Raw genomic sequence first — 15,503 nt, forward strand, 5'->3', positions numbered from 1 at the left:
AGAGGGAGAGGGAGAGAGAGAGAGAGAGAAGGAGGAGTGGGAATTACACAAAAGAGAGAACCAAAAATAATTTTTAATTTCTAAGTTGATTTGCTTGCTGATCTGGGATTTTAGTCATCATGGAGGGTAAATGGACAATCTGCCCAGGACTGCAGGCTGATACCATTTTTCAAAGCCAGAACTTACTCCATTTTCTATGCAAATATCAGAAAAGCGAAACACCCTCTCTCCCAAGTCAGAGAAGGGGAAGCGACGGCTCTCAGGTTGGGACAATATTATCTGGAAGATGAAGAAGAAACAGAACGCTTTCTGCCCCCCTTCCTCCTCACCTCTTTCAATCGGAGGGAAGAAATCCCAAGGTCTACAAAGGTAAGAGAGATTCTACAATTCTCTTCTTATTCTTTTGCACCGATTCTGTAGGGGGTGGGGCTTAGGTTTGCCTCCCTCTCACCCCCACCCCAAGACGGGGCTGAACCCCACCTCTGGGTGCTGCAGGGAGAGGCTTCCCAGGAAATTCGGTGGCCGAGAGAGAGAGGGGGTGGCTGCTTCCTGGAGGGGGAGCCAAGGCAGGGAAGATGGAAGGAGGAACCGAAAGGGGCCACGGAGGCAAGCTCTGAGAAGCCTTTTTAAGCTGGGAGAGGAGGCTCAAGTGAGGGGGGTTCAAAAGAGAGGATGGGGTGTCTGGGCTGCAGGGCGCCCCAGAAGCCGGTTACTACGACTTCTGTGGGTGTTCACCCCCTCCCCCTCCCACCCTCCCTCCCTCCCTTGTTCCGGCCTCCCCCAGTTGCCCCCCGCGCAATTCTCTTGCCCAGCGTGGGTATCGGCGGTTTCCCGGCGGCATTGGCACAAGGGGCGGTGGCGCTGAGGGACGTCCTGGTCTCTGGAGGGCCTGGAGTCTCCGCAGAGGCCCGAGAGGGCGAGGAGGCGGCGGCTAGAGGGACAAGAGAGAGAAAGATTCACCGAGAAATGCTCGTTATCTCCCTTCGGAGACGTTTCTGAAATTAAAGGGCCGTGGGTGGAGGCACCCAAATGGAAGGAGACCCCCTCCCCCCAGGAAGCCAGCCCGAGAATGCCCAGGTCTCTCGCCACTCCCGCAGGAGGGAGCCTCGGTCTGCAGGGAGACAGTTTTGTGGTTTTTTAATGCGGTAGGTTACAGCGTGTTGGTTTCTGTGCAATATTGATTCTATTACTTGTGTTTTATTGGTAAGGGCGTGTGGATTTCGGTGGAGAAAATTGCCATGTGTGTGTCTGGAGTGGGAACATTTCAAACTTTGGTGGAACCAAACGTGTTGATTGTGGAGAAGCTTTTGAGCGTGTTGTGGTGTTTTAAGCTTGTAAACAAACAAAAACAAACAAACAAAAGAGAGAGAGAGAGAGAGATGGGGGAGAGAAGAAAATAGAAGGAGAACCCAGTTAGGGAACCTGATGGTGTCCGGACCGGAGAGCTGTCTGGCTCTGAGCTCGGACAGCTAGCTAGTCCTGTCCCTCAGGCGCCTGATTTCATCCTCCAGCCAGGCCTCCTGGGGGTGAGGAGGGGGGAGAAGAACTGCTGGGCGGGAGACTGAAATTCCTAAAGTAGCTGGTGGGGTGGAAGAAGGGGGAAAGAACCTAAAAACCGAGAGAGAGGGGGCTTCTGGGGAAGCTGCCAGCGGAGAGATAAGCGGCTTTGGGCAAGGAAGGCGGGAGAGGCTGTGATTCACTTTGGTTTGCACAAATAGGTGATTGCTTTTCTCTTTTTGAAGATCAAATGCAGAGCGTTCAGCCTCAGACCTCCGGTTGCCCAGGGATTGCAGGGGATGGGGGTGGGTAGGGGGAATATTGGCGCTCTCAAGCCTGGGAAGAGAGGGGTGCAGGCCACTTGTGGCGCGGGAAGGGGGCCTTTGGAGGCGCAGGTAGATACCCAGGAAGCAGGCCCCAGGCTGGGTGCTTGCGGGGACCCCTGGGCTGCGCTGCGAGAGAAGTTCTCGGCCAGCACCCACGGCACTCGGGGCCTATTCTCAAAGGAAAAATTCCCCAAACCCATCCAGACTAAAGGTCTTTTTCTCCTGTAGTCTTGGCGGGGTATAAATCATCCTTTAGACAGTTTGCTCTGACCCAAATTATGCGGTTTGCTGCCATCTACCGTCCGTTCGGAGACATGCGGCTTCGGCGCCGCGAGCCCGGCGACACCTCCTGAACCGTGCCCGACGCCTGGAGCCCCCGCTGCTCAGGTTCGGAGGGTTTCAGGGGGCACGTCGGCCCAGATTGTCGCTTTCCGCTGGATCTTGGTACCCGCCCGTCCGCGTGTGGATTAGGGAACAAGTGTGCCCTCGCCCGCCCCATCCCAGCTCCAAACCCAGCAGCTGGCTGGGAAAGCGGCTCTTTCTAGGTCATATTTAAAAAGGACTAATACTGCATCCCGCGGGCGGGGGTCCTGAATCCAAGGGTCGGGGGATCAGAGTCGCGAGCCCTCACCCGCCTGCCCCTCCAAGGCTCAAGAGGGGATCATCCCGGCTGCTCGGGAGGGAGATGCGAGGCCAAGGCTGTTCAAGGTTTATTTGGTTTTCTTTTCGGCCAAGGGAGGGGGCCAGCGGGGAAGGCGCCGGCCCCCGCAGTTCCACTCGGCTGTCAAAAGACAAACCGGGTCTGTGTTCTCCCGGTTGGCTGGTGGGTCTTGCCAGTTGCTTGGCTGGTGAGTCCGTGTGGAGGAATTGAGACGAAATTTTCTGGAAACTGTTGGTGTCTGCAAGTGAGTGTGGGTCCCCTCCCCCATTCTCGATCGTTTCAAGCGAAATCGACACAAATATGCTTTGGGGAAAAAAAACTGGGCGTGGGAGTGAGGATCAATCATTAAGGAACTAAACCATTGTGATTTCCGATCCTGCCAGACCCCTCACACCCGCTTAACCCGATCGCTTTCCCAGAAGGGGGTGGCGAGGGCCGGGGTACGCGCCTCTGCTGCAGCGTTTGAATATTGGCCCCTGTCTCACGGGTTACTGATTAGCTCCGGCTTTCAAGCCACAGGAGGAAGCTCTGGCTGCTCCTTTCAAGGTGCTGTGGCCCCAGTTCCTGGGCGGGGGCTCCAGGAAATTGCCTGCGGTGCCAGGCAGGCCGAGGTGTTACTAGGGTCTGGTCCGGAGCTGGAGGAGCTGCCGAGGTCGAGGGGGCCGGGTGGTGCTGGGGGGCAAACCCGGCGGCTGCGGTCCCGCGTCTATGGCGCCTCCAGAGCCTGGACTACGGGAGCTGCCCTTTCAGCTTTCTGGCAGCAAGAGTGACTTTCCGCGGCCAGAAGGCCCCGCCCAGTGCGGAGGCCCCCAGGGAGCCGCTGGAAAGTCTTGGGCCCTTCTTTCTTGTGGGCTGACTGAAGAACAGGTAGGGAGGGAAGGCGGCTGGTACAGGGGGGTTGAAACACTTTGGGTCTAAGGTACCCTTCGGTACCGGGTGGACCTGGTTAGGGAGAAGGGGGAGAGAGACCTGTGCCACCGCCAATCCCCCCCACCCCCCCCACCAAGATCAGAGACGAAGATGTTCATTTGCATAATGGAAATGAGGTCTTTGTACCGCGCCTTGGTCGGGCCAATTTTAAGGCAATATCCCATGTAAACCACTCCCAAAGGTTGAGAACTCCCCCTGGGAACATTTATGTTCCCCAGATTCACAGTCTAGGGGAAGAATTGGGTTGAGATGTCTTAATTTGCTCCACCGCAGCCCATGCTGGGAGTGGGTTGGGGCAAGATGCTCACAACCCAGTGACCTAAAGGTTGGGGGGGGGCTGTGTAGCTGAGAGGAAATGGGAAAGCTGGACAGTGTCTCAATCCCCTCTCTCCTCCATAACTATCAAGGCAAAACACGTCCCTGAGTTTACCAGTACAGGAGAATTTTGCTCACGAGCTGAACACAACTTGGATATTTCCCTGGGAGATGAAAATGCGTGCACGTCCACGGGAGCTCAGATTCACAGCACAGAAAATCACCATTATAAATTCTGCCTGTGGTGTTTCTGTGCAGTCCTTCTGTTGTGTCCTTCAGACTTGGTACACATTTATATCCACCTTTCTACATACACACTTCCTCAGCGAGGCTGGGGGAGACACCCCAGACTGGCAGACAGCTGTGCCTGCTGGGTATTTACATATTCCCCCGTGGAGACAGACAGACAGACGGTGGTGGACCGAACCACAGACAAATTCATAGAGATCTGGCTCCAGAAACCAGGCGGCCTCTGGCCGGGCCCTGCCTGTAGTCTGCTCTTTCTCCCAAACAAACGGATCAGACGAATAAACGCTCATAAATACCTCTGGGCTTAGATAAGAGCGATGAGGCGCTATTTCCTTTCATGCTGGACTCCAGGCGCCCAGGCCCTGCCTTTGCGGCTCCATCTCACGACAGGCAACCTGCGGAGGTGAGGTTAATTTGGGGCTGTGACTCTAAGGATAAAGCAGTTATTTTCGTGCTTCTATCACAGGGAAGTCTCCCTCCCTTATGGCATCCTACTTAGTCCAGACTCTGCAGCAAAGCCCACAATGTCCAGTTCTAGGAGGGGACACTGTGGCCAGGGAGGAGGCAGGACAGAGGTGGTCCAAAGCCCTGCCCCAGTGGCAGGACTGAGGTAGGGTGCATACCGGCACTCTCCTGATCTTGCTCCCCCAGACCAAATGCACCCCAATCGCAGCTAGACTGGGGCACTAAAGATTTCCTCATTAGGAGGCTCCAGTTTTCTTAAATCTTGATAACCGCCCCCCCACAAGTTTGGCTAGGAAGTTATTGGAGGGACATGATTGCCACTCAGCCATGAAGTAGTATAGCCTAGAAGTTGTCCTGAGTTCAGAGAGCCTTGTAGGCCACTTTGCAACCAACCACGTCCCTGCCCTTGGTCACCACCTCAGCCCTCTACCACTTTCCCTAGTGTCTTGTGCCATCTGCAGTGGACAAATCTGGCCCACAAAAAGGAGCCCAAAGAACAAGGCAGAGGAGAGTCAGCCTGGCCCCTTTATCATCAGATTTTTGTCACACATCCTGGCTCATTCCAGAACCCAGGTCTGAAGGTTAAGGTTATCACCCTTTACTGCCTGGCCTCCACGTGCATAGTTAGAATGTTGAACACACATTGTGCTTCAGTCTTCCAGCCTGGCTTCGGTGCTCATTTTCCTTAGATGAGAGGAGAGAGAGAGAGAGAAATATGAACGGAGATAAGCACTCTTTCTCACACCCAAGCTTGTGCAGCAGCAGCGCTGGTGATCCAAATATGAAACATAGGAGGGACTGGAGAGATGCTGAGAGACAGACAGAAGGGTGGTGAGCATCTGGAGAGGGGATCTGGGCTGATAGTTGTAAGCTGCCTCCTGGGTCCCCAGGAGGATCTGGACATCTCTCCCTCCTTAGAAAACTAAACCCAAACCATGTCTTGGGAAAGAGTTAATTTTAAAAAGAACTGCCAGCTTCTGGAGGGACCGGGAAAAGGAGCAAGGGCCCCTCTCTTTCCGGGTTGTCTTGGATTGCCTCAAATATCAGGAGGGTTTAAGGACCTGGAATTGGAGGAGGAACAATTTCTTCCCTGTGCTCAGACGTACTGAGACATCTTTGATTCCTCACACTCTGTATCCCAGGATATTATAATAATTGGGGGGGGTAGGTAGAGGGTGAAGATTTGCAGTCAGGATAGGGATCAGATAACCTAGGTGGGGGATGCCCCTCACTCCTCCTCTTCATATCCCTTAATCAAAGAGAACTCTAGTCCCTTTCCCTAGTGTCCTTTCCCGTGCCAAGAGCAAGCAGCACTTGCCGGAAACAGGCAGGATGTCTTGGGCAGCAGAGGCAGCAGCAGTAGCCTTCCAAGAATCTCCTAGACTAGGCTAACCTGGCCAGAGTCAGAGGGACAAGCTTGGACTCAGACCCTCCTCCCATTTCACAGCCTTCTGGGTCCTCTGGGCAGCAGGCTCTGGCCTGCCCTTCAGACCAAAAGAGCTGAGGAGAAACAGGGTTAATAAACCCAGGCTTGGAGGAGGCAGGATAGACCTGAGAAATAGGAAAAGCCAGTTTTCAAAACCTGGGGAGGGTAGTGTTTCTTCTTCTTTGCTTCTCCTTCTGAAAACGATGCTAAATAGTGAACTCTTCTCTTCTTCTACCGATACAAAACCCTAGAAACAAACCTTTTCTTTCAGTTCTCTCCTCACCACTGGGAGAAGGACATTTACGCACCCTTCCCTTGGGGGAAGGGGGCTCGAGCAACGCAGGGGTTAACTTTTCTGAAAACACAATTAACTTTTTCCAATCCTACATGGGGAGGGGAGGGATATATTTATTTAATCACTGGGGGATGGGGTGGTCTCCATCCAAATGCTCCCTCCTCCCTGAAAGGCACAGACGCCTCTTCGCAGATCTACGTAGGTGGAACAGGACGCGTTGTGTTGTGGGGGGGGGGGTGAGAGAGCGAGAGAAAGGAGAAGAAGAAGGAGGGAGAAAAAAAAAAAAAAGGTTGATAGGTTTGTGCGCGGGTCCCTCGCGCGGGCTGCGCTCCTCCTGGGTGCTATTTGACAATTCCTGCCTCTGCCATTGGTCAGTGTTGGATCAGATGGTTGTATTTCCTTCTGGCCCTCACTGGCACCTCGCCATCCCCCCTCAGCTAAAACCCAATCTCAGATATACTACTAATAGGCGCGGCGCTCGGACTATAAAACACAACAAATCATAAACCCGGCGGAGCAGCAGCGGCCGAGCGCGCCTCCCCTCCCAATGAGTTCCTATTTCGTGAACTCCACCTTCCCCGTCACTCTGGCCAGCGGGCAGGAGTCCTTCCTGGGCCAGCTACCGCTCTACTCGTCCGGCTATGCGGACCCGCTGAGGCACTACCCCGCGCCCTACGGGCCCGGGCCCGGCCAGGACAAGGGCTTTGCGGCTTCCTCCTACTACCCGCCCGCCGGCGGCGGCTACGGCCGAGCGGCGCCCTGCGACTACGGGCCGGCGCCGGCCTTCTACCGCGAGAAGGAGTCGGCCTGCGCGCTCTCGGGCGCCGAAGAGCCGCCCCGGTTCCACCCCGAGCCGCGGAAGTCCGACTGTGCGCAGGACAAGAGCGTGTTCGGCGAGGCCGAGGAGCAGAAGTGCTCCACCCCGGTCTACCCGTGGATGCAGCGGATGAATTCGTGCAACAGTGAGTGAGCCCTCCCCCGGCCGCCCCGACCCCCGCGGGCCCCCCCCCCAAGGGACAGAAAGAGCGCCCCCTTCCACTCCCTGGGGTGCCGGGTGGGCATCTCAGTTAGGAGCTAAGGAAAGACTGGGCGCCCGCCTGAGGTGTCCCGCTCTGTCCTCTCGCCGTCAGGAGTTACAAAGTTTGCAAAGTCCCAGTTACACTGGGAGCCAGGGGGAGCGAGTGGGCTCTCCCGGAGCTCCGCGCCAGAGCCCGATTCAGGGGCAGGGGAGGGGGCAGGGGCCGCAGCCACTGGCGTGGCTTTCCACCCCCATCCCCTCGCGCCCCCAGCCCCGGTCGGGTCCCCCACCCGAAGACTGTTCCATTAAGAACGGAGTGCGTCATGGGAAGGGGGGGCGGCGTGACGCTGGCGAGGGAGAGTTGAGCCCGTCCTGGACTGTGTTTCCCTGGGGGTTCGGGGCTGGGGAAAGAGGAGGCACCAGGAAAGGGGTGGTAGTCAGAGGAAGGGGAGGCAGAAGGGGAAGAAAGAGAGAGGCAGCTGGCCGAGGGGGAGAGAGGGGGAAGCAGGCGCCTGGGTCTCAGGTTGGATTATTTGTCGGCCTTAAGTCCCAAATTGATGTCCATTAGCGGGACACGAAAGTGAGGAGCCGTTAATGCCGACTCTGGATCGATCCACGTCATTACGGATTAAGGGCTGGAATCTATCACGGGGTGGTGGGGGAGCCAGATAGATGGAAAGAAAAGATAAGGCCAGGAAGAGACACACCTGGCCAGTGCTTCCCCAGCCCCTCCCCCTAGGCTCAGGTGGGATTTTAAACTCTCCTCCCATCCCCCACCAAGAGTCTAGACCAGAGGCACAGGCCTGGGAGACCGGGAGGAAATCTGGAGGGGGCGCTGGAGGAGTGAGGATAGGGAGGGGATGGGGGGGCAGGAAACTCGAAGAGCGGAGGGCATCCCGGGACAGGCTAGGGTCCCTGTTTGAGGGTCGAGTGAGGGAGGGGTTCTGCCCCTGGTGACCCCAGGCCTCAGCATCTTCTCTCTGCGTAACAGGTTCCTCCTTTGGGCCCAGTGGCCGGCGCGGCCGCCAGACCTACACGCGCTACCAGACCCTGGAGCTGGAGAAGGAGTTTCACTACAATCGCTACCTGACGCGGCGGCGGCGCATCGAGATCGCGCACGCCCTGTGCCTGACCGAGAGGCAGATCAAGATCTGGTTCCAGAACCGGCGCATGAAGTGGAAAAAGGAGAGCAAACTGCTCAGCGCGTCTCAGCTCAGTGCCGAGGAGGAGGAAGAGAAGCCAGCCGAGTGAAGGCGCTGGAAAGGGAGGGGGGACGCGAAGGGAGCGGCCTGTGGGGAGCCGAGGGCATCGGAGAGCCCTGAGAAGGCTCTGCGGGCGGGGAGCCCGGGGGACCTGCTCTCTAGCGCCCGACAGGGCATTCAGCGCTCTCCTGAATGCCCCCGCCCGCAGAGCTCTCACTGGGTGCTGGGAGGCCTTATCGCCTGAGCCCACCCAGCACCCGGGAGCGCCCCCTCCATCCCTGCGGACCCGCTTCAGCCCCATCATGCTCCCCTGTGAGAACTGAGGACCAGACTCACTTGATTTTTCCTGGAAGCAGAGCAAAATGCTCTTGTCCGTGTTGCGTCTCATTTCGTCCATGTTCCCTGTGCACGGTTCAATGGTAGATTCGCAGCCCCCTAAGCGGGGGGGCCTCGAAGACTCCCTGACCCCAGACCTCTGTCCCACCCCTTCCCTAAAGCCACTGGAAGGAGCACATACTACCTAGAAGTAAGAAGAGGAGCCTCAGAAGAAAACAAAGTTCTATTTTATTAATTTTCTATGTGTTGTGTTTGTAGTCTTGTCTTAGCTCTGGACGTGAAATACTTCGGTAATAATATTAATATTATTAATAATGATGATGATAATAATAATAATAATAAAGATGTAAAAACTCGCCGCTCAGTCACCTCTGCTCCTCCCCTGCCACTCCCCCACCCTGGAGGCCACCCTGGCGTCCCAGAGCCGGAAACTCCGCAGCAAAGGCAGGAGCCCAGGTCGGCCCCAGCGGGCCGACGCGACTCGGAAGTTACAGTTGAGATAAAGGCTGGGGCGGCCCCGCGGGGCCTCGGGCTCCCAACAGCCTCTCCTGGTGCAGACCTGGGGATCGGAGCAGGGCCGTTTCCCTCTTATTCTCTAAGCTTTTCCTCGTTTGTCCGTGGCACGAGGGACACTGCCAAGGCCCCAGCCCGGAGCCCCTGCAGAGACGGCCAGGCGGGTGTCGCCCCAAAGCCCTGCATTTCTGTCCTCCCGCTCTCGAGGCCCGCGCAGCCTTTGGCCTGCCCACATGGCTTGATCTCCGCCGGCCTTGGCCCTCAGCTCCCGGCCTCTGACTCCGGAGACTCCATCGGGGCCACCGGGTGTCTCTCTGCCCGCGGCCGAAGGCTCCAGGCGCCCCTTCCCACCTCAAGCAGGAGCTCATGGACAAGTAGGGGAATTCGAAGCGGCTGGCAGGCACGGGGCGGAGGGTACGACTTTCCCCGGCTCCTTGGAGACCTGAGGGCAGGAGGCCAGGTGATGGGGTGGTGTGGTCTCATCCCCTCAACCAAAAACCGACCCATTTCCTCCCCACCCCCACCCTCACCCAGGCGGCAAGCTGCAGACACTGTTTTCCTTTCTTCCTCCTCCCTCTCTCTCCCTTTTTTTTTTTTATTTTTAAAGAAAATAGCCGCCCGGCAGAAGGAGCCCAGCTGCGGCAGTCTGTGGCCGCCCAGCACGCTCAGCAAGGCGCCGCTGGTCCTTGGAACCCCTTTACAGGGAAGATGTGGGCCACGGGGCAAATCGTGAAACTACCCAGACGTCAGTAAGGGGCCTCGAGTGGGGCCTCCCTATGTAATAGCGGGCATTTTTTGGGACGAGGGGAAAGCGTCTTGCCTTGATCCCCAGTTCTCAGAGCCCTGAACCCCAGCCACAGATTCAGTCACCACCATTTAACCCCTGATACTAGGCCACTTCACCCCAGCCCTACACATCCTCTGGGGTCCCTATCCTGCTTTGCCATTCTTCCAGGCCTGGGCTGAAGAGGAGGAGGAAGCCAGGAAGAGGATGCCAAACTTCTAAGGGGCACAGAAGTGAAAGCTTCTCCGTGGAAGCCTCAGGCCAGCCCTGCCAGCTCCGCCTGGTCGCTATGCCTGGGCCACTGCAAACCCTGCAAACCCCCGGCAGGAAGCAGGCCAGGCGGAGCTCACGGGGAAACGCGATGCAATGATTGTTTTTCATACACATCTTCCAGCCCTCCCCCGCACCATTTCCGCCCCTAGCTCGGAGACTTGCAAAGCCCAAGTGAGGGAAAAGCAACTCAATTTTTGATCATCTCATCCGGGGTGAAAATAATAATAATAATAATAATGACAATAACAACAACAATAATAATAATGACAGGGAGATGGGCACAGATAGTCTAACCCCACTCCGAAGAAAGTGGGTGAAAGCTCAAGTGGGTCCCTCCTCTTAAAGATTCAACTCTGCGGGTGAGCCCAGGCCGGGTTTCTTTCTCTCCCGGCGGCTGCCGGGAGCCAGCAGGGAGACAGCCGTCTCCGCCATGGCAGTCTGCGGCCCGCGCTCCCGCCGATCGCCGGGAGGTGGCGCGCTCTGCTCAGAGGCCGCCGCCAACCTTCTCCCTGTTTCTCCCCCTTCTCCGTTTTTCCCCCTCTCTCCGAGGCTCGCATTGAATCGGCCCTAACGATTCTCGGATCGTCATTATTTGTAACCATAGAGCATGAATTACCTCTTGAGGTCATCAGCGAGAATTTACGACTGGTCAACAAAAGCACGTGATTCCCTAACGCCCCCCCATCCCCCTTCCAACCCCCCCCCCATATTTGGCCGCATACATAGCAAAACGAAGTACAGTGCATCGCTATAATTCATTAATACATCATAAATCGTGAAGCACAGGGTTATAACGACCACGATCCACAAATCAAGCCCTCCAAAATCACCCAAATGAGCTCGTACTTTGTAAACTCCTTCTCGGGGCGTTATCCAAATGGCCCGGACTATCAGTTGCTAAATTATGGCAGTGGCAGCTCTCTGAGCGGCTCTTACAGGGATCCCGCTGCCATGCACACCGGCTCTTACGGCTACAATTACAATGGGATGGACCTCAGCGTCAACCGCTCCTCGGCCTCCTCCAGCCACTTTGGGGCGGTGGGCGAGAGCTCGCGCGCCTTCCCCGCGCCCGCCCAGGAGCCCCGCTTCAGGCAAGCGGCGTCGAGCTGCTCCCTGTCCTCGCCCGAGTCCCTGCCCTGCACCAACGGCGACAGCCACGGCGCCAAGCCCTCTGCTTCGTCCCCCTCCGACCAGGCGACCCCGGCCAGCTCCAGCGCCAATTTCACCGAAATAGACGAGGCCAGCGCGTCCTCGGAGCCTGAGGAAGCGGCGAGCCAGCTAAGCAGCCCGAGCCTAGCTCGGGCACAGCCAGAGCCCATGGCCACCTCCACAGCCGCGCCCGAGGGGCAGACTCCGCAGATATTCCCCTGGATGAGGAAGCTTCACATCAGCCATGGTAATTCTCGCTTTCGTTCGCTTTCTTTTTTTTTTTTTTTTCTTTTCTTTCTTTTTTTTTTTTTTTGTCTCCTCGGCTTTCCTTCTCTGCGTTTGGGGAGGTGGGGGGGGGCGAGGAGAGCTTGGCTTCTCCTCAAATATAGATTTATTCCCCCCCCCCCAGAGGGGGAGAAGTCTCTAAGAAGGTCCTCACAGCTCGGGGGATAGAGCCAAAGAAGGTCTAGGTCTTTAGCTGGGGAGGAATATTTTTAATCATTTGTCTCCAGCTTCGGCTAAGGTTTTATTCGACCAGCTGTACTAGCTATAGGATGAAGGATGGGGTTTTATATAATGTGGGGAAGGGTCCTGCTTGCCCCCGAAATTTTGAGCCTGCTGCTAGCAAAGAAGAGGCGAGCAGTAAAATGAGCTTTCCAGGGCAAAAGTGCAGCCGCTCTCCTCCCTCCCGGGGCGAGCGGCCGCCTGAGCCCAGCGAAGGGTGAGGCACGGGGAGGGAGCAAGAGACAAAGCCGGGCGCATTCACTGCCGGCAGAAGTGGGGGCTGCAGGATGAGGGGGTGTAGGAGCGAGCTCGGATGCGGGCGTCTGGAGTGGGGAGGATTGGAGCTGCGGTGAGCTGGGTGCCGGGGACGCCTGGGTCCTGCTCACGCCCCTCTCCCATCCAGTGCCCCCTCCCTTAACCGGAATAACGTTGCCTCGCCGCTCTACTCTGCTCCAGATATGACGGGGCCGGACGGGAAAAGGGCCCGGACCGCGTACACCCGCTACCAGACCCTGGAGCTGGAGAAGGAGTTCCACTTCAATCGCTACCTGACGCGGCGGCGGCGCATCGAGATCGCCCACGCGCTCTGCCTGTCCGAGCGCCAGATCAAGATCTGGTTCCAGAACCGGCGCATGAAGTGGAAGAAAGACAACAAACTGAAAAGTATGAGCCTGGCTACAGCCGGCAGCGCCTTCCAGCCCTGAGCCCGCCTGGAGGAGCCCTGGGTGGCCCAAGAGCCCTTGCCGCCCCCTAGCCCGGGCCCCTCCGAGCCTCCCTGCGCTGCCACTGCCCGCTGGGGACCGGTTCCCACGAGCCTGCCTCGCCCCGGCCTTGTGTTACGATTTTTCGTTTGGTCTTAGGTCTTCCTGTGGCTCCCTCTCTCCTGGACTGGTTAATCTTGTTATTATTGTTAATAATAATGATAATTATTATTTTCCCTCCCTGCTCCCCACATCCCTCCACTCAACCCAAATCCGCCAGTGTTTCTGAATGTTTGTGTCTGTGGTTGCACTCCTTCCCCCAGGAAAGAAAGAAACTCGCATGTTTAATGTGAACTTTCCCCTCCCCATCTGTGTTCTTCTAACTTATTTATAAAAGGATGGTCGCTGTATTTTGAGTTTCAGCTGGAAACTTCTCTAAGGGGCAGCCCTTGAGGTGGGGTAGTGCCGCATCCCGGGGGCCCAGCTGAGCCGGCCTTGGAGATGGAGTCTAAGACTGTCTCTTTCCACCTTCCTCCTCCTCCCTCCCCACGCACCAGGCCCAAGTCTCCCAGTGACTTGGTCCGAGAGTGGGAAGGGGGCCAGGAGGACCCAAGGGGTGATCTTGAGAAGAGGGAAGGTAAACCGTGAGAGTTAGGTTCCTGCCGCCTGGGTAGGCCCCACAAGGCCTGGCCTGGGAGTGGACAGAAACAAAAATAATGCTCAGTGTAAAATGTCTTGTGTACTTCTCTGTGAATCCCTGGGTCTGGAGTAAAGGGCCCAAAGCTTGTAAATATGGGGATAGTCTGGGTCAGACCCATCCCCTCTGCCCCCCCCACCCATTTCGCTTCTGAGACCATTTGTAGTGAGCGAGGGGATGCTGTGCTACGTGTGAAATCTGTCTTTGCCTTTGCCGGGCCTGTCTTCAGTGATCCGCTTTTGGTATTTGTTTGTAGCTTTCCTTGAAGTCAAATAAATGTTTCCCCTATTCCACCGCCCTTCCACTTGTCTTTTCTCTGGGGGCCTGTCTCTCCCATCACTGGGCACACCCTAGACCACTCTTGACAGATCTGGGGTGTAGGGAAGGGAAAGCAGGCTGTTCCCCAGCAGCCCCTCTCAGCCACCTACATTCCTCGCTTGGGAGCCCGTGCTTGGGCCAGGGGATTGGCTTTCATGTCTGGGGGACTTGAGAGGCCCAGAAATCCCACGTGGGGCTGGGGCAAAGGAAAGGGTGAGCTGGACTCCACCCTGGCCTTCCACCAGCCAGCCAGAAAAGCCTCTGGAAACCTCTTCAGGGAAAGTAATGTGGGCCTAAGTCCTGAGCAGGAGGCTCCTGGCCTTTTGGGAGTGGCACAGGCCTTGCCCAGCCCTCCTGCCCCCTGGCCCAAATCCCAAATCAGCCCCGCCACCTACTAAGACCAAAAAAGAAAGAAAAGAAAAGAAAAAAAGAAGAAGAAGAAGAAAAAAAAAATCAGGTCAATTTCTAAGGTTTCCTCTCAACCTCAGTTTTCTCTGTACTTATCAAGGGCTCCCTCTCTCCAGGGGCCCAACTGACCTTCCCTCTTGGTAAGGAGTTGGGGTCCCTCCTGGAAGACCCCTGGTTCCCCTGCCAGCCCGGAGAGGCCCAGGGTTAGGGCCCAGTCCTCCTCCATCCAAGTCCGCCTTCACCCTGAGTGCAAGAGTCAAGTCTGGACACTTACCCGGTCAATCCCTTCCAGCTTGGCCCAACTTCTTACAGGACTTGGGGGGAGGGGAGCTGGTGAGGAGGCAGCCAAGGGTCGTAGAGGCTCTACTGGGCCCTCCTTCCCCCTCACCCCTTGACTTTGTCCCCCTTTGTCCATAGCAAACTATCCCAAAAGTCGCTATGACATTTAGATGTCAAATGGATAGGGGTTTTATCTCGAAGTTAGATCGTAAAAATCGCCGAGAAGTCAGACAGATACCCCTCACTGGCTCGAGAAAGTCACGTGAGGTCCATAAAGTTAGTTTTATGGTTTTGGGGAGTTGACACCGCGCGGTATATTTCACATTCTCCAGAATGTTAAGTGACACTTTAACTGCTCGCCGTGGTGGGGAAGGGGGCAGAGGTAGGTGAGCGCTCTCCCAGCCCAGAAGGCGGTGGCGGCACTCCCGCGGTAAGTGGCTTCCAGCTTTCGCTTTCTCCCCCTGCAGTTTTGGGGCTTGGAACCCGGGGCAGGAAATCTCGCCTCCGGGGCAGGGCTGTAGGAGAGCAAGTGGGGGACATTTAGTCTGCTTTTTGCACCAACTTCTGACTGGCTGGGTGTCTGAAGTGGGGGCTCTCACTGCTGTAAGGCCTCAGCGGCTGGGGTGCCTGGTTTTTATTCACAGGCGTGTCTGAGTCTTTGTGGGGGAATAGGGCTTGGATGGGTTCCTTCCGTGTCCTCGGAAATTTAGGGGGCAAGAGGGAAGGGTGTGTACTCTTGAAAGGAGGGCCCCTTGTGGGGGACCACTTCACTGCTGGGTGGCTTCAGACGGACATCTCCCCCCACCCCCAGGAAAGAAACTTTACGACGTTCATTTGTCAGGGGTGTATGGGGGCGCGCCGCTGGGCACTTTTATCTGGATACATCTGAGCTGAGAAAAAGCACCAGGAAGGCTACAGCGGCTGCTGTGGGCTGCCTTGCCCTGGGGCTCTCTCAGGCTTTCAGATTTTTGAACGCTGTGAGAGGGGGTACCTCCCATTTCTCCAAGGCCTCCCTCGTGGGGGTTACCCAGAATGGGGCGTGGGGTGCTTTCGCACCCAGCTTCGGCCTGTTAATTCCAAGCCAGCCCTTCTGCTTGGCTCTGAGGCGGGTCAGAGGGGGTACAATCCCCTCAAATTCCAGACCTAATTCCTGACCA

At 56.7% G+C, this 15,503-nt stretch overlaps 2 protein-coding genes and 1 long non-coding RNA gene across 4 annotated transcripts; 2 read left to right on the forward strand and 1 right to left on the reverse strand.

The window, feature by feature from the left end:
• Positions 1-287: 287 nt before the first annotated feature.
• Positions 288-9,076, forward strand: HOXB6 (homeobox B6). 2 transcript variants are annotated; one of them, XM_044248782.1, is made up of 3 exons: positions 288-369; positions 6,634-7,126; positions 8,174-9,076. In XM_044248782.1, the coding sequence occupies exons 2-3, from the start codon at positions 6,712-6,714 to the stop codon at positions 8,431-8,433; spliced, it is 675 nt and encodes a 224-aa protein (XP_044104717.1). In that variant the 5' UTR covers positions 288-369; positions 6,634-6,711; the 3' UTR covers positions 8,434-9,076. The 2 variants fall into 2 exon arrangements, with proteins under 2 accessions (XP_044104717.1, XP_044104716.1); XM_044248781.1 differs by having other exon boundaries at positions 292-369; positions 6,602-7,126.
• Positions 786-14,538, reverse strand: LOC122906623. Its single transcript, XR_006384574.1, has 3 exons — positions 14,342-14,538; positions 4,275-4,373; positions 786-931 (listed from the first exon to the last, which is right to left on the reverse strand). It is a non-coding gene; the product is annotated as an uncharacterized LOC122906623 (long non-coding RNA).
• On the forward strand, positions 11,112-13,631 carry HOXB5 (homeobox B5). The gene is made up of 2 exons (XM_044248779.1): positions 11,112-11,686; positions 12,400-13,631. The coding sequence occupies exons 1-2, from the start codon at positions 11,125-11,127 to the stop codon at positions 12,645-12,647; spliced, it is 810 nt and encodes a 269-aa protein (XP_044104714.1). The 5' UTR covers positions 11,112-11,124; the 3' UTR covers positions 12,648-13,631.
• Positions 14,539-15,503: the final 965 nt, after the last annotated feature.

Source organism: Neovison vison, chromosome 5 (assembly GCF_020171115.1).
Source record: "Neovison vison isolate M4711 chromosome 5, ASM_NN_V1, whole genome shotgun sequence".
NCBI lineage: Eukaryota > Metazoa > Chordata > Mammalia > Carnivora > Mustelidae > Neogale > Neogale vison.

Coding starts and splice junctions, on each gene's coding strand:
- HOXB6 (XM_044248782.1), top strand. CDS start 6,712: ATGAGTTCCTATTTCGTGAACTCCACCTTCCCCGTCACTCTGGCCAGC. Junction 7,127..8,173: donor GCGGATGAATTCGTGCAACA/GTGAGTGAGCCC, acceptor TCTGCGTAACAG/GTTCCTCCTTTGGGCCCAGT.
- HOXB5 (XM_044248779.1), top strand. CDS start 11,125: ATGAGCTCGTACTTTGTAAACTCCTTCTCGGGGCGTTATCCAAATGGC. Junction 11,687..12,399: donor GAAGCTTCACATCAGCCATG/GTAATTCTCGCT, acceptor ACTCTGCTCCAG/ATATGACGGGGCCGGACGGG.